General features: G+C 44.5%; 1 protein-coding gene across 1 annotated transcript in view; it reads right to left on the reverse strand.

Moving 5' to 3' along the window:
- Positions 1-23,374, reverse strand: part of lrp1bb (low density lipoprotein receptor-related protein 1Bb) — a 303,986-nt gene that overhangs the window by 147,587 nt on the left and 133,025 nt on the right. Inside the window, exons 22-27 of the mRNA XM_056288933.1 lie at positions 12,635-12,835; positions 9,278-9,523; positions 6,116-6,313; positions 4,568-4,772; positions 1,611-1,775; positions 997-1,241 (exon numbers count right to left, since the gene is read on the reverse strand). Coding sequence (XP_056144908.1) covers positions 997-1,241; positions 1,611-1,775; positions 4,568-4,772; positions 6,116-6,313; positions 9,278-9,523; positions 12,635-12,835 — 1,260 coding nt within the window. The remainder of the gene's footprint in view (positions 1-996; positions 1,242-1,610; positions 1,776-4,567; positions 4,773-6,115; positions 6,314-9,277; positions 9,524-12,634; positions 12,836-23,374) is intronic.

The raw sequence follows: 23,374 nt of genomic DNA on the forward strand, positions 1-23,374 counted from the left end.
AATCTAAATCCAATTCAAATAAACTATTCACAGGGGAAAAAAATAAACTATCAGTGAAAACAGATTTCATGCTATTAATCTCCGTTTGGCAAAATACCTTGCAAACTAATCTGCATATCAAATAAAAACTGGCTGATGAATATAGGCCTTCTGTCAGGCAGGATATAAACAAACTACATCTTTTATGAACAATACGTTGGCTAATGTAGCACCAAATTGATTAACCGTTCCAACGAGACAGATTCAGAGATTTTTACTGAAGAAAACTTATATTACTAAAAAATGTTATGAATAATAAAGGGTTGCAGAATTATTACCGCTGTAATTGCAATAAACTCAATATTCCTAATTGATTTTAACTGGCGGATGCGTCACCCTCCCTTAAAGTCTCCATAAACACGCAGACAGTGCCGCTCGCACCCTTCCCATACAGCAGAGCTTATTAGACTAATTTGGGCGGTGAGGAAAACACATTCAGAGGTACCATTAATGCAAGCTAATTCTCTGCATGAGCACCTTTCTCAATCGCTCAGACACATGCTCGTTGTGGGCATGCTGGGACAACCCATGATTGACAGGCCCAATGAGGACAGAGCCAAGAGCTGAAATTAATTCTATTATGTGCTGCGTTTTTGTTTTTTTTTTCTTTCTCTCCTGCCCAAAAGCACCTGCTTTCAGAAATTATGCGTCCTCTGAGAGTATCCAATGATACCCTGGTAATTTGTTAGTCAAAATTCAACCGTTGAGCCAGTCTCACCTTCCAAAGACAAAATCTCAAGTTTGCTGCCGACAGTTAGTCGAAGTCATTTATTTACTGAAATAATTCCTATTAGGTATCAAATTCTGTTTACCTGTGATGCGAGATAAGAAGAGTTTGCATTTTTATCACAAAAACAGAAAAGCAAGCAAAGCCTTTTCAAAGTACACTTTGGACAACATCAGAACGGCACAGAAAAGTCCGGCGTTTCCACGGGCGTCTGACTTTCCAGCTCTCACCTTGGGGCTGTCTGCTGGGGTGGAAGATCTGCAAGTCAAAGGGTTGGGCACTGGTCTTCTGGATGACTGTAACATTTTGCCCGGTCCACTTGTTGGCCCTTGCCAGAGTGTTGGTCCTCCAGTCTGTCCAGTAGACACTGCCTCCAAAGAGGGATACGGCAAAGGGGTGGGACAGGTACTCGTGGCCCCTAAGGATCTCAATGACCCCACTGCCATCATAGAGTGCAGAGAAGATGGCATCGGAGCTGTTCAGAGAGGGAGAAAAAAAAAGTAACACAAAGGACTATATCGAAGGTGATTCGTGCATTGCCAACACACAGAAGCTACAGGCCCGCACAGATCCAAGTGCAACCCACTGAGACAGAACCACGACTGACATGTTGTTCAAGACTGTGTGAAACCAGCTCTGGCCAATATAACTTCTCATTATTTGCTCTGACAAAATCTTACATGCGCTCCATTATTTAGACCCATTAGGATGATAAAGGTTCAATTTTAATTTCTGCAGAGATACTCAGAAAGACAGGTAAAAGTAGCAGTGTATGTTATCTTAAACTATAATTGAGGTCTAAAAGCTTCTGCACACAGCATTATGGTGCAGTCTAATGGCGTACCGTGCATCAGTCCAAACGATTCTCTTTTCCAGATGATCCAATGTCAGTCCATTAGGCCAGGCCCCTATCTCCATGTCCTTAAACACAATGTGTCTGCCACCTCCGCTCATCGATGCAGCCTCAATACGGGGAAACGTGGCATCCCAGTCAGTCCAGAAAAGGATCCTTGGGCAAAAAAATAAAACAAAACAAAGAATAACACCACAACACAGAGGTTAGCCTGTATTTGGAAGCTAAAGAGTTTGACATGATTATATTCATTATCACATGGATGGACAGAAGACTGAACTATTCAAAAACAACAAGTTTATTAGAAAAAACCCCCAAAAGTACAAAAACTGGTAGCACAGTGGCGCAGTGGTTAGCGCAGTCGCCTCACAGCAAGAAGGTCCTGGGTTCGAGCCCCGGGGTAGTCCAACCTTGGGGGGGCGTCCCGGGCCATCCTCTGTGTGGCGTTTGCATGTTCTCCCCGTGTCTGCGTGGGTTTCCTCCGGGTGCTCAGGTTTCCTCCCACAGTCCAAAGACATGTAGGCATGGCCGGATTAACCCACCAGGGGGCCCCAGGGCACGCACACACACACACCCCGCACCGTTGCTAGGCTATGGAAACTATACTAAACACCGTTTTATGTAAAACTAATGCAAATAACCAACATGGTAGTCGACGCTATGCCAATCTGCATGGGATTCAGATGACGACTACAAAGTACAACACAATTTTGAATCACAAAACAAACAGAGATGAGAATAGCAGCTCACAGCATCGCTAACATATTGCGAAGCCTTGTTGTATAGCTAGGGGCCCCGCATCAATGGAGACTGTAGCTTGGACCCTGCATCAATAGAGACTGTAGCTTGGACCCTGCATCAATAAAGACTGTAGCTTGGACTCTGCATCAATAGTAACTGTAGCTTGGGGCCCCACATCAATACAGACTTTGTAGCTTGGGGCCCTGCATCAGTAGAGACTGTAGCTTGGGGTCCCCATATCAATAGAGACTAGCTTGGGCCCTGCATCGCGACACAAGGTTGGAACAAACGTCCCTTGTACAGTATGATTGGGGATTCCTACTATACGCGAGCACAATAGCCCCGACCTTTTGGGGCCCCTCGTGGTCCGGGGCCCTGGGGTACTCGCCCAGCATGCTTGGTCCATAGTCCAGCCTTGCACGTAGCTCAGGTGAATCAGCCGTACTAAATTGTCCCTAGGTGTGAATGTGTGTGTGTGTGTGTGTGTGCGTGGGCCCTGTGATGGACTGGCGGCCTGTCCAGGGTGTCTCCCCGCCTGCCACCCAATGACTGCTGGGACAGGCTCCAGCATCCCGCGACCCCCGTTGGGATAAGCGGCTTGGATGATGAATGGAAAACAAAAACTGAAGTAAAAAAAAAAAAAAAAATGTAACACAACCACTAACAAAATGCAAGCGCTGTTACAGAGACAGACACTTCAATCACTGTAATAACTATTCAGCAGCCATCCATCAGCCTTTCCTGCGGTTTCTTTCAACACAGTTTTATTTCAAAACCACAGCAGTGAAGAACACAATGCTGTTGTTAGTGTGTCCATAAATAAGGTCATTAGCAATGGCGGCTGTCCCACAGACAGCACTGGGCGGTGGTGAGTAGCCCAACATCTATGATGTGGGCTTGGACAGGGAGGCCCCTTTGCTTCTTTTAGGGCTTTTCTCAGTTCAATGAGGCCAAAAAAAAAAAGAAAAAGTGTCCCGAGTCCTCACTCCAACCCTATAAAATATGGACCCTTCCCATCGTTCGCAAAACCCGAGAAAGAATCGACTGTTGGGCCGCTCATGCTTAAATCACGTCCTGACGAAAACGTAACAGTGTTAGGAAGAAATATCCCTGTCCGGATCAATAGCCTTACTCATTGGATCAGGCCTACCGGATCGATGACCCACTCCTTTGAGTGGATTCAAGTAATTAGATTAGAATTATTGCCCTGGAATGGAACTGTGCCTTTAAGCACCAAAAGCATCCATTAATCCCACTCTGTGCAGCCATGAAATGCAGTCATCCTCCCAAATGTAAAAGAGTACTCGATGACTCGAGTGCACGAGCAGATTACTCATTTCTTAAGAGTGTTTAATTGATTTTAGCCATGTCTGGGGCTGGCTTTAGTCTTGAAATGCACTGGACGCAGTGCGTTTGGCAGATGCTTTTTGCCCTCAGTTACTTACTGTGTTCAACAACTGCACAGAAGCTGATATGCTTGAGAACCCGACGGGACCTAATGCACGGCCCGGCCTGGGGAAGGCTCGCTCCGCGCTCCTCCTGACAGTGAAGACAACCCATTTATCTGCCAGTGATGAGAATGGGTTGCACAAGAGTTTCAAGGCAACTCTTCATTACACCGACGTGGAAAGTGCAAAACTTTCCGCTTCTATATCAGAGTCTTTTATGACTCACTAATGTGATGCTGTTGTGTTTGTATTTAACAAGGACGCCCACTGACGGAGGAAAAAGCCTGCCATTCCGGCGCCATAGATAGTCGACAAACAGTCTCCGCGTGCATCTCAGCAGAATAAACAAATATTACCATGGATATTGGGCTCTGCAGGGCATGACGCACAAATAAGCACAAAACCATATTTTAAGTCCTCTATTTCAACGTGCTGCTTTACATATTTTCAGGGAAAAGTGGAATGGAGAAGAAGCGGGGGTCGGAAAGAGCTCTCGTACTAGGCGGGGGTTGGGAGGAGGGATGAGCTACATCGCTTGTCATTTCTGGAGCCGGGTCCACAGAGCTGTTATTGATGTATTCCATATCTGTGGCTTTAATGGACCCTAACACAGCAGACATCTTCATACATCAAAGCAGTTGTGGAAGTGAAAAATACAAGGCAGTTGTAATTTTACTTTATTCTAATAATCTCAGAGCCTGATGGATGGCACGGCTACTGGCAGGCCACATTGTCTGGGGGAGCCAGTGCAGAACGTACCCTTGCCCCGGGTCGAGAGCGATGGCCCGTGGGTGCTCCATGCCTCCGGCGATCAGCGTGGTGCGCATGTCCCCATTCAGCTTGGCCACCTCGATTTGGTCCAGGTTGCTGTCAATCCAGTACAGTTTGCTAGCAATCCAGTCCACAGCCAGGCCCTCTGGGGTGGCGAGGCCGTGCTGCACCACCACCTCAATCCCTGTCACCCCTAAAAACATCAACATCATCACTGGTAAACGTCTGGACAGCAAAACACTCCGTAGGACATCTGCACAGTGAGAGGATTTTCTCTACCTACAGTGCTTAAGGGAAAAAATGTGTATATATGTGTATATATATATATTATGTGTGTGTATATATATATATATATATATATATACATATACACACACACACACACACATATATATGTATATATATATATATATACATATATATAAGACTGAAAAGGCAAGTCTCTAAAGGTGGGTTGTGCTTATCATTAGCTAGCAAGCTAGCAGTCCTTATCTGTCTTTTTGCTTTGTTTATAGATTAACATTGTTGTAAAGTGTTACAATGTATATGTTTTTTAATATTTATCACTGAAGTTAGTCAGAATGTGTAAACACTAAAAACAACTTTAGCTCGGTACCTAGCGTGGCCAAAATCAGCATTATAAAACCAATTTTTAGATATCCTTAGCTAACGTAAAATTGTCCCTAGGTGTGAATGAGTGTGTGTGTGTGTGTGTGTGTGTTGGCCCTGTAATGGCCTGGCAGCCTGTCCAGGGTGTCTCTCCGTCGACCGCCCAAGGACCGCTGGGATAGGCTTCAGCATCCCCGCGACCCTGAGAGCAGGATAAGCGGTTTGGATAATGTATATATATAAATAAATAAATAAATAAATAAATAAATAAATAAATGTGTTCTGGTGGTAAAAAAAAAACCAAAAACAAACTGAAAACTCTTGAGAAAAGCACTTTGACAAAGAAGATTGCTTTCTACAGCGTTCCATTAAATGTGGAAAAAGCTCTTCCCTGACTGCCTATAATCCAGCTGTTTACAATTATCCTCGGATGCTGCAGCTTTTGTGTACGTCTCACAAAGAGAGGGATAGGTACAACAGAGAGAGAGAGAGAGAGAGAGAGACGCACTCTGTGATGAGGGAGATGGAGGGAAGAGCACTCACAGCCGTGAAGAAAATAGTGGCGCCCACAAAAAAAAAAAAAAAAAAAAGGAGCTGGGGAGCCATCCTAATTCATAATACTATAGGGGAGATACTCCAACACTTGAGGATGCTGGGTCCCTCAGCACTTTGGCTTTGTTAAAGCGGAGATAAATTCTCAGCGGGACGGACAGTATCAGCCGACTGTATCAGACCTGAATGTGCGTTTAAGACTGTGGAACAAAATGAGAGTGCTATCAGCGGGGCTGTCGTGGATTTCCATTAAAGCAGCCAAGGTTTGGAGAGGACGGTGGGTCTATCCTCAGGTCACGCAGCCCAGCCGCATTTCAGCATATCTGTGTGTCTGTATATGCGAGGGTCTGTGTAGATGAATGTGTGTGCGCGTACCGCCAGATTCTGACAGCCGTCCCCTGTAGATCTTATCTTCCACCACATCTGTCCAGTACAGAAGGCTGGCGTTGAAATGGAAGTCCAGGGCGATGGTGTTCCTCAGCCCTGGGACCAGCAGGCTGTAGTCCCGCTTGTGAAGGTCTATCCGTCTTATCTCGTGACGGATGGAGAAGATGATGAAGGCCTCAAAGGGATCTGGAGAAACGGAGGGCACGCTTGTACACAACTCGTGTTCGCCGTGGTGTCGCCAAAATGCCACACGTGTGCATAAAACAACCCCGAGACACACACACACACACACACACACCAACAAACACACACATATACGAGACAGGCACCTTTGAAAGCTTGATCACCAGCACACCCCAGACAGAGTATGGCTTTAGGAGCGTGTGGGGGCATCTGGGTGGCGTGGCGGTCAATTCCATTGCCTACCAACACGGGGATCGTCGGTTCAAATCCCCGTGTTACCTCCGGCTTGCTCGGGCGTCCCTACAGACACAACTGGCCGTGTCTGCAGGTGGGAAGCCGGATGTGGTTATGTATCCTGGTCGCTGAACTAGCGCCTCCTCTGGTCAGCCGCGGCACCTGTTCGGGTTGGGGACAGCGTGACCCTCCCATGCACTACGTCCCCCCCCTGGTGAAACTCCTCATTGTCAGGTGAAAAGAGGTGGCTGGTGACTCCACATGTATCGGAGGAGGCGTGCGGTAGTTTGCAGCTCCGCCCGGCTCGGCAGAGGGGGCGGAGCAGCGACCGGGATGGCTCGGGAGAGTGGGGTAATTGGAAAACGGGGGAACCCCCCCCCCCCAAAAAAAATAAATAAACAACCTGTGGAATCTGCATGTGTTGCAAATGGAGACCTTCTCTGGCCAGCCTCCAGGTTGTTTATGAATTTTAGATGGAGGAGCTGTTGCAGAAGCCAGTTCCAGTGCGGAGAGAGCCTGGAACTTCATAACAAATCCAATAACACCTTTGTCAAGATTAAATGAGGACATATGTATTTGTATGCAAAGTTTGATTTATGTTGGGGCCATGCAATTCTGATCTGCTTCTGGAGAAAATTGCATATTCTTTTCCTACTTTAATGTAAGATTAGAGCCGCAACCGCCATCAATCTTAGGGCGTAATAGTGAAGCGAGTAATCACAACAAGGTCCATAAATCTGAGTGTGACAAGTCAGGGGTGTATGTGTACCTATCTTCTTCGACGGAGCTGCAGAGCGGGCTCATCGAATAGATTATTCAATAACAACAATCAGAGTGGCGGAAAGTTTGGATATATAATGCGGAAGCGGGGCGGCCAAATAAATAAATAAATGAATAAATTGCACGAGACTAGGTCTGAGGAGGACCTCTGGGAGGCGGCGGCGGCGTGGAGAAACGTGGCCGTGCGGTTGGGAAAGGCAGGCAGAACATGCCTCCTTCACTCCACATCTGCACAGATACAAGAGGACAGGACTCGCCGCCCGCATGCCTCCACAGATTTGAAACAGATTAAATCTGAAGTGACGGCAACCTAAATCATCATTTTTTTTCTTTTTACCATGCGAGAGACCACCTCCCCACTTCCTCAGCCCTGCAGGAGAAGATCTAACGAAAGCGCACTCCTTCACGTCCTACCTTCAGAAAGTGCCGTGTGTGAAGGTTAAAACTACTACAACATATTTTAATGGAAAGCATTACAATTTTCAACACCATCTCTTATGTGTTTGTTGGAGGTATGACACAATTACCAGCCGTAACGCTGCAGTCCTCTGTACGTCTCCGAAACACTGGTGGAACCGTGTCCACCCCGGATGTGACCGCGTACTCCCCTGTCTGCTGACAGGCGGCAGTGTGTAAGAAAATGTACGTGATAATGCGAATAACAACACCAGCATTGTTATTTGCATTTACTTACACGACGCTGCCTCACGGAAAACCAGCAAGTGGTGACCTTCATTTAGTTTCAGCGGCCTTTCACAGACACACAGAAGACTGCTCTCAGACAAGGCGGCTAATAGAGCATTATCCCTACTATATATATATACTATACATATATATGGTTTTATATATATATATATATATGCATACAAGGCGTCCATGCATATGAAATATGGCAAGAAGGGCCACTTTTATCAACATCATTGATGCTTTCCGGAAAAAGAAAAAAAAAACTATCTCAAAACGTATCTTTTCAGACTGGCATATTCAGTTTGATCCATGCTTCGTTGAGTTTTGTGCAGACGATGACTGTATACTTATCTGTTGTGTTAACTTTTTATCGTCTACCCTGCTTTGTTTTGACTTTATGCTGCCTGATACAGTGCTGCTTGTCTTTCTGTTTTGTTTTTACTGTGTTCTGTAAGGTGTCCTTGAGTGCTGTGAAAGGCACCCAACAAATAAAATGTGTGTGTGTGTATGTGTGTGTGTATATATATATATATATATATATATACTATATAATAGGACATAATGTTTAAAACCATATTTGCCTCTTTTTCTCCCCAGTTGTATCCGGCCAATTATCCCACTCTTCGCTGCTCCACCCCATCTGCCAATCCGGGGAGGGCTGCAAACTACCACGTGCCTCCTCCAATACGGGTGGAGTTGCCAGCCGCTTCTTTTCACCTGACAATGAGGAGTTCCACCAGGGGGACGTAGCATGTGGGAGGGTCACGCTACACCCCCCCCCTCCGAACAGGTGCCCCAACCGACCAGAGGAGGCACTAGTGCAGCAATCAGGATACATACCCACATCCAGCTTCCCACCTGCAGACTTGGCCAATTGCGTCTATAGGGACGCCCTACCAAGCCGGAGGTAACACGGGGATTCGAACCAGCGATCTCCGTGTTGGTAGGCAACGGACTAGACCGCTACGCCACCCGGATGCCCCATGTTTCTCCGTAAGAGGTGTTGTCTAACTCCCTGAGAAACATTGCTAATTGTTTAGTGTGTTTACCCTTGACACCCATTTCAGTTTTTAACAAAACTAGAAGTCAGAAAATGTACACACATCTCCACAAAAGTTGTGTTTCAGAGGCTGAAAAGTGTACCCTGAAATTACAGTTCACTTTCTCTCTGTTGGTACCTCAAAGACACACAAACACACACACACACGCACACACACATCCATTCAATCTATAAGTGCAGCCTAAGCAGACACAGCATGTGAGTACCTGTGCTGTGACAAGTGTCTCCGTCGGGGTCGAGCCTCCAGCCCGGGTAGCAGGAGCACTTCACCGTGGTCTTGTACTGCTCGCACACCTGGCTGCACCTCAAGTGGTGGCTGCAGTAGTCCACGGCCTCGCACGTCTTGTTGCTGGCGTCCAGGTGGAGCCCCGGAGGGCAAGAGCACATCACGCCCTTCCCCGGTGCCACCGTACAATGGTGGCTGCAGCCCCCCCTGGCTACCAGACACTTATCTGAGGACAGAGAGGAGGAAGACGGGAAACGGCTTAGAAACGAAAAGAGGATAAGAGAGAGAGAGAGAGAGATTTGGATAAAAGACACACAAGTTCCCATCTGATAAAATCTGGTAAGAGAATGAAAACTTTCTGAGGAGTTAGCACTAAATAACTGTGAGATTTTGACAAACAATCATAAATAGATAAATAAAAGTTGCTTTATTTTTGGAATATATAAAAGCACCACTTTTCGCTCCGAGACCCTGCTTGCTTTTGGGATTTGACAAGGGAATAGCTCCTCTGTTGTGCAAGCGAATGCGATTACACATTGAAAACAAAACCCCCTCTTCACCTGCGTCGGCTCCGTCTGTCGCGATCTGAGGAAGAGCTCCTCCACTTCCACCCGAAACCAAGAGGAAAGGACAATAATCGCGCTCAGATTCATTCAGAAGTGGTGCAAGGACGGGCGGACACAAGTGGGGAGATAAATAAACTCCCGCATGCCGAGTTTCTCAGATCCTCAAATCATAACACGTAGTTTTTTTTTTTTTCTTTTCCGTCAGACGAGTGGTTCTTGACAAAACCTGCCACATCAGGATGGAATAAAAACAAAACACTCGGTAAAATTGAAACTGGCAAGATCTCTCTTCACTAGCCATGATGAAGACCACCTTCCCAGCGCAGACTAGAAGAGCATTGTTGTTTTATTCTCAACAGGGGGGACGGAGAGCCTGCTGGGCGAGAGAGGGGATCGGAGCGTGCTGAGCTGGCACAAATCAATCAGGCCTCAAGGTGCCCCAGAACACGACCTAATTGACTACGAGCAGACGGTGCAAGCAGGTGCCCTATTTTCCTCACCGTTGCCACGGAGACTCCAGGGTCCTTAGATGGGGTCCCCCGCGAGGCTTGGTTAGTGATGCTCCTGAAAATGAACCTCCGTGTTTACACTGCTCAGTCAAAGAGATTAGACATCTAGGTCTATTCACATGAGATCTCTTTCTTCCTTCCGAAGGGCGGTGGGCAAACACTTCCATGTTTGCCGTCATCAGGAAGCCGGGGTATTATTTTATGTGCTCTGCCTTCAGTCTCTGAACCAACATGTGCTGTTGTGTCATCTATCTGACGACAAGCTTTGTTAAGGAAGTCATACCCCACTGGGACGGCTTCTTTCAGCTGAGATATATATGCTTTACTGAGACATATTGACATATTACGAGTCTCGGACAGTTTTCTTTGGTTTTCCAGGGAGCCATTGGAAAGAGGAAGGACAACCACTGGAGGGATTCTGGAATCTAGATATAATACAGTTACAATTGAATATCTTTAAAAACGTCATTAGTGGGGGGGGGGGGACCGGGTAGTGTGGCAGTCTATTCTGCTGCCTACCGACACAGGGCTCGCCAGTTTGAATCCCCGTGTTACCTCCGGCTTGGTCGGGCGTCTCCACAGACACAATTGGCCGTGTCTGCGGGTGGGAAGCCGGATGTGGGTAAGTGTCCTGGTCGCTGCACTAGCGCCTCCTCTGGTCGGTCAGGGTGCCTGTTCGGGGTGGAGAGGGAACTGAGGGGGAATAGCGTGATCCACCCACTTGCTACGTCCCCCCGGTGAAACTCCTCACTGTCAGGTGAAAAGAAGCAGCTGGCGACTCCACATGTATTGGAGGTGGCATGTGGTAGACTGCACCCCCCCCCCCCCGGATCGGTAGAGGGGATGGAGCAGTGACCGGGACGGCTTGGAAGTGTGGGGTAATTGGCCGGGTACAATTGGGGAGAAAATGGGGGGGATAAAAAAATCTTAGCTTTCTTAGTCTGTTGTCTTCTCAGTCAGTTCAGTTCAGTTATGACTGACACCCCTACTGGGGTATAGGCTGTCGACAAGGGACCTCCAGAGTTCCCGGTCATTAGTTTTCCTTTGATGCCAGGTGCATCCTAGTCTCTTGATGTCTGCCTGGAGATCCCATTGCCAGTTGTTCTTTGGCCGGCCTCTCTTCCTCTCCCCTCGAGGGTTCCACGTCAAAGCTTGTCTGATCTCATTCAGTTGTCAGTAAAATATATGTAAATACTAAAATCGGTTTTCATCTCCATCAGTTGTCTGTCAACTCCGCCAGTAATTGTCAGCACCGTCAGAGGAAGGTTTTTGTCCCTTTTCAAAGAATCATGTTACTCTTTGTTCAATTTATTGTTTATATGTTAAAACACCAGCTGAACTACACGCAATGATGTCGACTTTGCCTAAGAACATTGATTAGATATGTTTAGTATTAACAATGAATATTCAAAATTAAAGGAATTTCGAAAATGGATTTTTCAAAATAGTGTGAAATCAGGTCAAAAATGTATTTTATTACTTAACTCTGTTACAGAACACTGCTATTAGATACGTGAGGACTTTACACTCTTGTTGAATTGATAAAATTAAAATAGCATGCTTTTCAGTGTGTCTGATGGAGTTGACACAAATCATGTTATGAAGTGAATAAATGTCAATTTTCATAAAAAGTGTTCCCTTACACGAATTGTTAGCTTAGACCTTTGTCTATAAATATATCCATTACAAAATAATGTAGTATTTAAAAAAATAGATGTAAAACATGTTTTGTCCCTTATCTCAAGAATCAGTGATATATATATATATATATATATATATATATATATATATATATATATATATATAATGAAAACAGTGTTAAAGCAATTACACTGACGTGCCTCAGTGGATTGATTATATGTAATAAAACTTAATGAATGACAAAGGAAGAATCAACAACAAAAGTAATGTTTCCACTTAAATGTTTAGATAAAATTACCTGTTTGTGGGTACAAGTGAAATAACTTGTGAACACTACACAAAGCTAAAAAAAGGAAAACAAAAACAAAACAAAGGGAGTGTTTATTGCCAATATAAATGCATTGTATTGATTCAACATCCTTTTCCATTACTCGTTTCCAATCTTTTCACGTCAACACCCAAACTCCATCTGTTAGAGCAGCTCATAAGGTGGAACATCGTGGTAGGGGGACTCTGGAGGACTCTAGGAGGACCCAACGACATCAACGTCTCGCCATTTTAAGATCTCTTGGTCTATTTTTTTTTTTTTAATCTCGGCATTTGCGGAACGTTACAACTTACCGCAAATTGGTCCTTCATCTGAGCGGTCGGCACAGTCCACCTTGCCGTTGCAGATCTTGTCAGGAGTGAGGCAGGCGGCGGTGTCGTTGGCACAAGGGTACTTGGGTGGCTTACAGACAGATGTCTCGCAGGACTCTTCATCCGAGTGGTCCTCACAGTCAATATCGCCATCGCACACCCAGCTCTTGGTGATGCACTTGCCTGTTTTGTGTTGGACAGTGAAGTGAGCAGACATAGTGAACAATTAAGAGAGAAATCCAAGATTGCAAATCCAGGGAGGACAAAGGTAGACATACCATGCGTTTGCTGAGCATTTTCAGGATATAATCAAGTGAATGCCACATTCATACCCAACTTGAGATCACTGTTTTACAACATTTCACCACAAGGGAAGAAGAATGAATTTTGGTGGCAGTGACACTTTGTTAGTGTAATAACGATGACATGTATTAGCCATGACGTAGCATAGAATGAAATACAATGACACAATATCAGTGACACGGAGCTTATCTCCCTTGTAAGAAACATTCCTACATTGTTAAAACCAAACATTTCTGCTGTTTTTTTTTTTAATGAAGAGGTTGTAAATGCTTGATTTTCGAAACATGTCTGTGAATGTTCTAATTCTCATGACTAGCTTGGTCTAGTCAGAAAGGCACGAACTGAGGAAGCCTCTTGGATGAGAGGCGAAACGTCTTCACGGGTATATGCCAAGTCCACTTGCACTTGATTCAACTCCTTTGGATTGATTTTCGAAGTTACCACAGGTCTGCTGAGACAGTTTCTCATTCCCTGTGCGCCTTCTATAGCTTGAAATGAAAGACTTGCTGGGGAAGTGTTTTGTTTTGTGTTCTGTTTTACAGCAGAGCAGACACATTTCATAAGCCTAACACTTTCTTATTCGTTTTCTTCAAGGCAATGATGCAATATTCGATATTGCAGAAGTTCTGAAGTGACGGAGATATACAGACGTGCCGTGTTGACCAGTCGCTCCTGTTCCTCCTGACTTTCAAACCAATAAACAAACTACAACTTGCTTGCAGTGGGATGCTTCCTAAACATCTGATTTCTAATATACAGAGTGTTTATATTATGGGACAAACTAGATTGTTTAACACAATCTTAGAAATTGAGAGGATGCCTGAGGGGTGACGTAGTAGTATGCTGGTACCCATTTTCAAGAATAAGGGTGATGTGCAGAACTGTAGCAACTACAGAGGTATAAAGTTGATAAACCACAGCATGAAGATATGGGAAAGAGTAATAGAAGCTAGGTTAAGAGGAGAGGTGATGATTAGCGAGCAGCAGTATGGTTTCATGCCACGAAAGAGCACCACAGATGAGATGTTTGTTTTGAGAATGTTGATGGAGAAGTATAGAGAAGACCAGAAGGAGTTACATTGTGTCTTTGTGGATTTAGAGAAAGCATACGACAGGGTGCCGAGAGAGGAGGTGTGGTATTGTATGGGAAAGTCAGGAGTTGCAGAGAAGTGTATAGGAGTCGTGCAGGATATGTATGAGGGAAGTGTGACAGTGATGAGGTGCACAGTTGGAAGGACAGATGGGTTGAAGGTGGACATGGGATTACATCAAGGATCGGCTCTGAGTCCTTTCTTGTTTGCAATAGTGATGGACAGGTTGACGGACGAGATCAAGCAGGAGTCTCCGTGGACTATGATGTTTGCAGATGACATTGTGATCTGTAGCGAGAGTAGGGAGCAGGTGTAGGAGAGCCTGGAGAGGTGGAGGTATACACTGGAGAGAAGAGGAATGAAAGTCAGTAGGAGCAAGACGGAATACATATATGTGTGAATGAGAGGGAGGGCAGTGGAATGGTGAGGATGCAAGGAGTCGAGGTGACAAAGGTGGATGAGTTTAAATACTTGGGGTCAACAGTACAAAGTAATGGGGAGTGCAGGAGAGAGGTGAAGAACAGAGTGAAGGCTGGGTGGAGTGGGTGGAGAAGAGTGTCAGGAGTAATTTGCGACAGAAGGGTACCAGCAAGAGTTAAAGGGAAGTTTACAAGATGGTTGTGAGACCAGCTATGTCGTATGGTTTGGAGACAGTGGCACTGATGAAAAGACAGGAGGTGGAGCTGGAGGTGGCAGAGTTGAAGATGCTAAAATTTTCATTGGGAGTGACGAAGAAGGACAGGATTAGGAACGATTATATTAGAGGGACAGCTCAGGTTGGACAGTTTGGAGACAAAGCAAGAGAGACAAGATTGAGATGGTTTGGACATGTGTGGAGGAGAGATGCTGGGTATATTGGGAGAAGGATGCTGAATATGGAGCTGCAAGGGGAGAGGAAGAAGAAGGCCAAAGAGGAGGTTTGTGGATGTGTTGAGAGAGGACATGCAGGTGGCTGGTAAGACAGAGGAAGATGAAGAGGACAGGAAGCGATGGAAACGGATGATCCACTGTGGCGACCCCTACCAAGAACAGCCTAGGAGAGCTTGGTCTGCCGTGTCCTGTTGGCCCAGGGACCACGGCCCTGATCGGAGTTGTGCCCGAAGAGGTAACACTAAGGGCGTTCTGACAGGAAGCGGAAGCGGGGCAGGCTAAGCTAACTGCTAGACCATGCAGACCGGCAGTTCCGATAACACCGAGGGTGGTCTGGCGGCGGCCTCGCCTAGCATTGCCTGTGTTTTAGTGTCGTCGTGTGGAGTGCGGGGAGGTGTGTCGAAGGTGTCTGGCTGGGAGAGCTGGCATTGGATCGGCTGGGGGAGCCTGGTCTACTATGTCCACTGGGCCCAGGGACCACGCACCTGCCAGAGCTGCTCCCGAGAAGGAAACACCGAGGGCAGTCTGACAGGATGCGGAAGCGGGTCAGGATAACCTAACTGCTAGCCCATGCAGACCGGCAGTTCTGACAGTCATCCTGGCTGACATTCATTCTCTGGACAGTGGAATTTTTTGACTGTGTTGTTAACTGTTGGTTTTTTTGCCCTGTTCTCTCTGTTTTTGTACGTTTTGGGGAAATTTGGGATGTGTGTTTTTGTCGTTTGTGTCGCACTGCTGTCGGCTGGGGGAAACAGAATTTTGTTTCTTTTGCTTACACACGTGCATGAACGAAATGACAATAAATCGTTCCCGATTCCTGATGTACAACATGTAATCTGACTGCAGATGACTCTAAAGGAAGTTTTCTCTCTAAGTAATTGAACTTCAATACTGCATTGTAAAGAATACCCCAAACCCCGTGTTTTCTCCTACCATCGCTTTTAGACCTGACTGATGTTTCTTTACGCTGCTCCAGAATCACGTTCTCAGAATAATGAGATGCATTACGGATAGACATTAAAAAAAAAAAAAAATCTCAGGGAGACCCAATCAACATCAAACACGGCCTCGGTTCTGTGCTAAACATGTGGATTCCTGTTACAATCTGCTGGAGATCAATTGTGTTTCCCCTCGGTGGGTGAACACAAGGGGAATCTGTAGCGCTCTTCGCAGTACAGGCTTCAGAGAAGCAGGGAAAACCACTGGGGGCTGGGACGTAAACTGCACGGATATGCTGGGGCATATCATCTTTAACGCACTCTGCCAGGTAACGTGCCGGTCACAACACATCACATTTTACAGTCTTTTCATCAAAGCTGCTCCAGTACAGCAACGGGATCCTGCAGGTTTACTCCTGGTGCTGGATCAGTGCAAACCGAGGTGGGAGGCTTAGCCACTCCTGAAGGTAGATGATTTTTGTGTGCATATTTGGATTAGTGTGTCTGTTGATGTGTGTGTGTTTACGTGCACACATCCAAATGTACGTGTCTATGTTGCATGTATATGTGAAATTGCTCGGCTGTCAGCAACACGCAGTACATCCCCCTGGTGGAACTCCTCACTGTCAGGTGAAAAGCGGCTGGCGACTCCACATGTGTCGGAGGAGACGTGTGGTAGTCTGCAGCCCTCCCCGGATCGGCAGAGGGGGCGGAGCAGCGACCGGGACGCCTCAGAAGAGAGGTAATTGGCCAAGTACAATTAGGAGAAAAACGGAGGGAGGGGATCCAAAATATAAAACCTTAAATTACTATTTAGATACACAATCATCTCAAAGCTATTCCATCAGGTCAGAAAGTGGGGCCCAAACCTTTTGTATTTTTAATCTGCCTCGTATTTATTTTGCAGGTATGTGTTGAATTCACTCTCATTGTGCATACAGTATTCAGCATCTGAACGAGACATTCTCTGACTTCAAATTTGCCCACGTTTGTTCGGTGCTTTACAAGTCAAGTCAATTTTATTTGTATAGTTCATCGTCACAAATTACAAATTTGCCTCAGAGGGCTTTACAGCAACACAACATCCTGTCCTTAGACCTCACATTGGATAAGGAAACAACTCCCTAAAAAAAACTCTTTAACTCTTTAACAGGGAAAAAATAGGGATCTCGCTCCCAACATGGACAGATGTGCAGTGGATGTTGTGTTTACACAATACAACATTGAAAGAGGATAACAGAATTATAATGGAATTATAAGATATATGAAGAATGAGGATGCCAAGCAGTGTCCAGATGCCACCAGAACTGCCCAGAACCTGAGCCACATGACCACCACATCACCATGTACACATTAGCAACTCATGAGTTCATGGCGCACAAAACAAGCTTGTACTGCTATGTATTAAACGTTTTTTTTCCTACATATATATATATATACACACACACATATATGGGTTTGAATCCGGCCCAGGCCCTTTGCTGCATGTCATCCCCTCTCTCTCCCACATCTTTCCTGTCTCTCTCTCTACTATCACTGTCAAATAAAGGTGGAAAATGCCAAAAATAAATAAATAAATAAATCCCAAAAAAAAGAATGTGATGAGGAGGATGCCAAGCAGTGTCCAGGTGGTGACCACCATGGAGACCTGGGAGGGGGACAAGACTACACATGTACACAAGGGAGACTCACATCACACCATTCGCATACACAGGAGAAGAGAAAGGAGACGACATCATTCAGAGAGAGAAAATACATATGAGAGAAGAAAACAGTTTGCAATAGTCAATTTATATCCTATAATCTTGTCGGCAGAAGAGAGCTTGGTAAATTCTTTGAGACAGAAACCGACCCGCCATGCAGTACCGGTCGTGAAGTACTCAATTTAACGGCAACTAATTGTAGGGTAAGGCAAAAAGATGAGATTTAAGTTTGGATTTAAAGGACTCGACAGAGTCTGATTGTCTGACGGCAGCAGACAGGTTATTCCACAAGAACGGGGCCCGATAGGAAAAGGCCCTGCCACCAGCTGACTTCTTTTTAACTTTGGGTACACACAGAAGCCCTGCATTTTGAGAATGGAAAGCTTGAGATAGAATACACGGTTTAAGGAGATCAGACAGGTATGTTTCGGAGCCAAGAAAAGACATTAGTCACACATAGAAGAGAGAGAACTCAATAACATTGAAACAGTACAAAAAAATATATGGATTTATAAGATATATAAAGAGGGTGATGAAAGGGATGCCAAGCGGTGTCCAGGTGGCGACCATCATCACCAAGTAGACTTGGCAGGAGGACAAACTACACACGCACAGAGAGGAGACTCACATCGCATCATACGAGAGAAGACAGGAAGAGGAATTATTCAGAGAGAGAAAGATGTGAGAGAGAAGACAAAATATCGCCATAATCAATAATCTATACTCTATAATCTCGTCAGCAGAACAGTGCTTGGTAAATTCAGTGAGACAGAAACTGACCTGCCATGCAGTACAGGTCATGAAGTACTCAATTTAAAGGCAACTAATTGTAGATTAAGGCAAAAAGATGAGTTTTAAGTTTGGATTTAAAGGACTCAACAGACTCTGACTGTCTGATGGCAGCTGGCAGGTTATTCCATAAGAATGGGGCCCGGTAGAAAAAAGGCCCTGGAGGGTCTTTTTTGAAGGACTTCTTTTTAACTTTGGGTACACACAGGAGCCCTGTATTTTGAGAGCGAAGAGATCGAGATGGAATTAAGGAGCTCAGACAGTTATGTTGGGGCAAGCCCGTTTAGGATTTTATAAGACAGCAAAAGCACCTTGGAAGTCTCATCTAACATGGACAGGAAGCCAGCGAAGGGAGGCAAGAACTGGTGCAATATGGTCAAATTATCTTGTTTTACTAAGATTTCTAGCTGCATCATTTTGAGCAATCTGAAGACTTTTAGTACTAGCATGTGGCAGACCTGAAAACAGAACATTACAGTAATCAAGTCTGTATGAAACAAATGCATGTATTAGAGTCTCTGTGTCAGCCATAGAGAGAAAAAAGCCGAGTGATAGCTATGTTACGTAAGTGAAAAAAGGCAGTCTAGGTGATCTCTTTAATGTGCTTATCAAAGGAAAGGCTGGAATCAAATGCAACACCAAGATTTTTGGCTGCCACACTTTGTGAAATCACAGAGTTGTCAAGCGTTAGTGTTACTTGCATACGCTGATGCCTATCTCTAGCAGGGCCAACAACCAACATCTAAGTTTTACCTAAATTTAAAGGCAGGGAATTTAGGCATCCAATTTTTCACAACAGCCAAGCAGGCCTGTAAATTAGTAATTTGAGTACCATCATCAGCCTTTATAGGCACATACAGCTGAGTATCATCTGCATAGCAATATAAATTTATTCTATGACTGTGTATAATTTGGCCAAGAGGCAAAATATAAAGAGAGAAAAGTAGAGGGCCAAGAACTAAGCCCTGTGGTATGCCATATCTAACATCAGAGAATTTCACTACATTATCACAATACATCAGAGATGTAATATTATTATAGCAGGCACACCGTGTTCTTCCGGATAAGTAGGACTTAAGTCAAGAGACAGCTAGGCCAGAGACACCAAAATTACAATTTATTTTGTCTAATAGTATACAGTGATCAATGGTGTCAAAGACTGCACTGAGGTCCAGTAATAGAAGCACAGAGGTGGAATCAGAGTCCATAGCAAGTAGAAGATCATTTACCACTCTGGTTAGAGCAGTTTCAGTGGATTGACAGGCCCTGATAGCTGATTGAAAAGGTTCATATATAGTTTTCTTCTGTATGGGTTGGAAGTTCTTGATAAACAACTCTCTCCAATACTTTAGAATAGAATGGAAGAATAGAGACTGGTCAATAGTTAATAAGAGACCCTGGATCAAGGGGTGGTTTCTTAAGTAGAGGTTTGACCACAGCTGCCTTACAACTGCTGGGAACAATGCCAGTAGTAAGAGATAAATTAATGTCTAGCATTGTAGGTCCCAAAAAAGGCCAGAAGTCTTTCAAAAGTTTTACCTGTAAGGGGTAAGTAGTTGGTTTAGAGGCCGACAAGAGCTTAGTCAAACTATCAACAGAGACTCAAAAGCTGTAATAACAGCGACTATCTGTGGCTCATTGTGTAAATATTAATTTGGTAAGACAGGATCTGCAGGTGTGGCTGGTGTTGAAAAACTAATTTTGTTTCTAATCTCATCAACCTTATAGCAGAAAAAGTCTAGAAACTCATGGGCCATGAATGGTGAGCAGCTAATAGATGGCTGCTTTTTAGTAAATGTATCTAGTGCCAAAGAGCAATATGGGATTATGCTTATTAATATTGATTAAGCGAGAGAAATAAGCTATTTTCACAGCAAATGCATGTATTTCAATAAACACTCATGTCAAAGATTACCCATTAGTGTAAGAGTCGTTTGAGAGAGAGAACTAGCAAATCTAGTGCTAAGTGAACTAAGCACAGAAAATAACATAATCAGTAGGACAAATGAAAAGATTAGAGCAGAAAATAGAAGAAAGAGAGAGTCAGAGAATCAACAGCAGTTATCGATCACATGATCACACGAAGCCGAATCACACGGAACCGGAAACCTGACGCGAAAAGCATAAAGGTTAGGAGTTTTCTTTTGGGGTTTTCTTTTCACATGGCCACATCCTCCTCCTCTTCCTTCCTCTACTTCCTTTTTTTTTTGCTTATTTATTTATTTATTTAGGTTTATTGGTGGTTAGTAAACACAATTTCAGTGCATTGCTGCCACCAACTCAAATTGAGCGTGGACTAGAATGTCTATAAAAAAAAAACAACCCTCATATCGTCTCAATCAAACTAGTTATTCGAAGATACTGAAATCAAATTTGATAACACTCATTTCTGCCCGGGAACGCTTTGGGATCCCCCGGGAGGAGCTGGAAGGTGTTGCTGGGGAGAGGGACGTCTGGAGTGCCCTACTTAGCTTGCTGCCACCATGACCCGACCCCGGAGAAACGGCTGATGAGATGAGATGAGATGAGATGAGATGAGATGAGATGAGATGAGATGATGAACACTCATTTCTCGAATTCTTTGTACAATGTCTGTAAAGTCTAAGTTTACCTTTTCCTTTCTGAGGTTTCAAATGAGATTCCTTCTTTCTGCCTCATATGTCTGACAGTGTAGCAGAACATGCTCTATTGTTTCTTCTTGCCCACAGTAGTCGTATCTGCCTGTATTATGTTTGCCTATTTTGAAGTGTACCATTTAGTCCAGTGTGTCCAAATCTAATTCTAGCTATTATTGTCTCCTCTCTCCTGTTCCTCCCGGCACTCCTATCTCCCACTTTCCTTTCAACTCTGTAAAAGCATCATCCTTTCCTCGCTTCCTCCCATTGCTTTTGCTACCTTTCCTTCAATCTCTGCTTAATAATGCCTCCCTTCTCCTCCTCCATGCCCAATCACCTTCTTCTTCCTCTTCTTCTTCTTTTTCCACTGACTACCTAAAATAATAATAAGCCCTTCACATCCATTTCCCACTCTGCTCTAACGTCTCTATTTCTCTGGTTTCTGAGCGGGACTAAATGCCTCTCTCAGCAGCTGCTGCACGCCTTCTCCAGAAACCACCACAACACCCAAAAATGTCCTTGCTGCATTTACAATTATATCAGTTCTCTCAGAGTTTCCAGCAGTACAGTTAATCATTATTGCCAAAAAAGGCCAACAACTTCACCGGGTCCTTACAAAAGCAAAACTCAGCATGCCTCCTGACTGACTTGTCCTCCTTAGCGTTTTGTCTCACATCATTCTCATTGTTACTCTCCATTCTCTTTGCAGCTTCAAGCATATGACAATCCTTTTTTACCCTCATCTTATTCACTTTCTCTTCTCTAATTCTTTTTGGACACTACTGACCCCATATTGTGATTTCCCTTGTAGTGCAGGTACTTTACTTGCGCTTTCTCAATTTTACAATCTTCCACATTGCCGTTGTCCTCCCCACATCTCCTACATCTTCTGCCTCCATTACATATTGCAGCAACATGTCTATATATTCTTGACAGCAAAAACATCTGAGAGGAGCTCTCTCATATGGCCTCACCCTGTAACTCACGGTACACTCTTACCGACAATTCCCCTTCAAAAGTCAAACACACAGAATTACTGTCCTCCCCCCCTTCTCAGAACCTAGACATTCTTCTTGCCTCACACACCTGCAACATCCCAAAATGACTCAGCCAGCCGCATCCCTTTGAAAATCCCTTGAACTCATATGAAACAAAGCTATTTTTCTTTCCTTTTTCCCCAAAATACATAAAAGCAACTGCTGGGATAGGGTCTAGCATCTGTGAGAGCAGAATAAGTGGTTCAGATAATGGATGGATAGATGGATGGATGGATGGATGGATGGATGGATGGATGGATGGATGGATATAAAAGTTCAAAGTTCTCACTATACTTTTATTTCTATTCCGTGAGTCAGTATAAAGCCTTTTCCTTGGATCTTCTTTTTTATTGTTGTTGTTTTCTTTCTTACACCCAATACTACCTTTTAACCCATGGGCATGCACGGGGGGGGGGGGGGGGGTAAAAGTACATCTGTCACCATCTTACAATGCTGTGATTGCAACTATTCCCCAATCCTCCGTGAATAGTACACATGGCAATTGTAACTCTAGTTAATGGTCACACCTATTTGCATATGAAACTGATCATTGGTTGCGGTCATTATGCCACTGTATTGTTTATAAGGGTGGGGATATCTGCAGTCAGTTGAGACTGACAAGGTCACTTAGATGAGTGATGAAATGTTTCTCTCAATAAACGCTGTGTCCACATGAACTGATTCAACTTTATGGTACACCCCTTTATATCTCTTATACATGGACACCACCATCACTGTCCTCTACATCTACACCTCTTTATATCCTTTATACATGGACACCTCCATCATTGTCCTCTACATCTACACCCCTTTATATCTCTTATACATGGACACCACCATCACTGTCCTCTACATCTACACCTCTTTATATCCTTTATACATGGACACCTCCATCATTGTCCTCTACATCTTCACCCCTTTATATCCTTTATGCGTCGACATTTCTATCACTGTCCTCTACTTTATACATGGACACCTCCATCATTGTCCTCCACATCTTCACCCCTTTATATCCTTTATACATGGACACCTCCATCATTGTCCTCTACATCTTCACCCCTTTATATCCTTTATACGTGGACACCTCCATGACTGTCCTCTACATCTACACCACATTTTATCCCTTTTATCAATGTGAGTAGGCAGAAAAAGGGTACAAATTGGTTTCAGCTCTTTGTAAAGTGGACGGAGCATATAAAGAGTTGTACCTTTTGTGTGTAATGATGGTAATGATTTGTGAAGCTGTAGACAAGCACCTAGCTAAAGTAGTACCAGTTATGTATGCCATTTGGCAGCTTGGGTCATAATGATTATACATAAAAATGTTCAGGAAATGAGCCACATATTCCTCTATTTACTTCAGATTTCACAAAGCT

Source organism: Lampris incognitus, chromosome 11, assembly GCF_029633865.1.
Source record: "Lampris incognitus isolate fLamInc1 chromosome 11, fLamInc1.hap2, whole genome shotgun sequence".
In the NCBI taxonomy this organism is placed as follows: domain Eukaryota; kingdom Metazoa; phylum Chordata; class Actinopteri; order Lampriformes; family Lampridae; genus Lampris; species Lampris incognitus.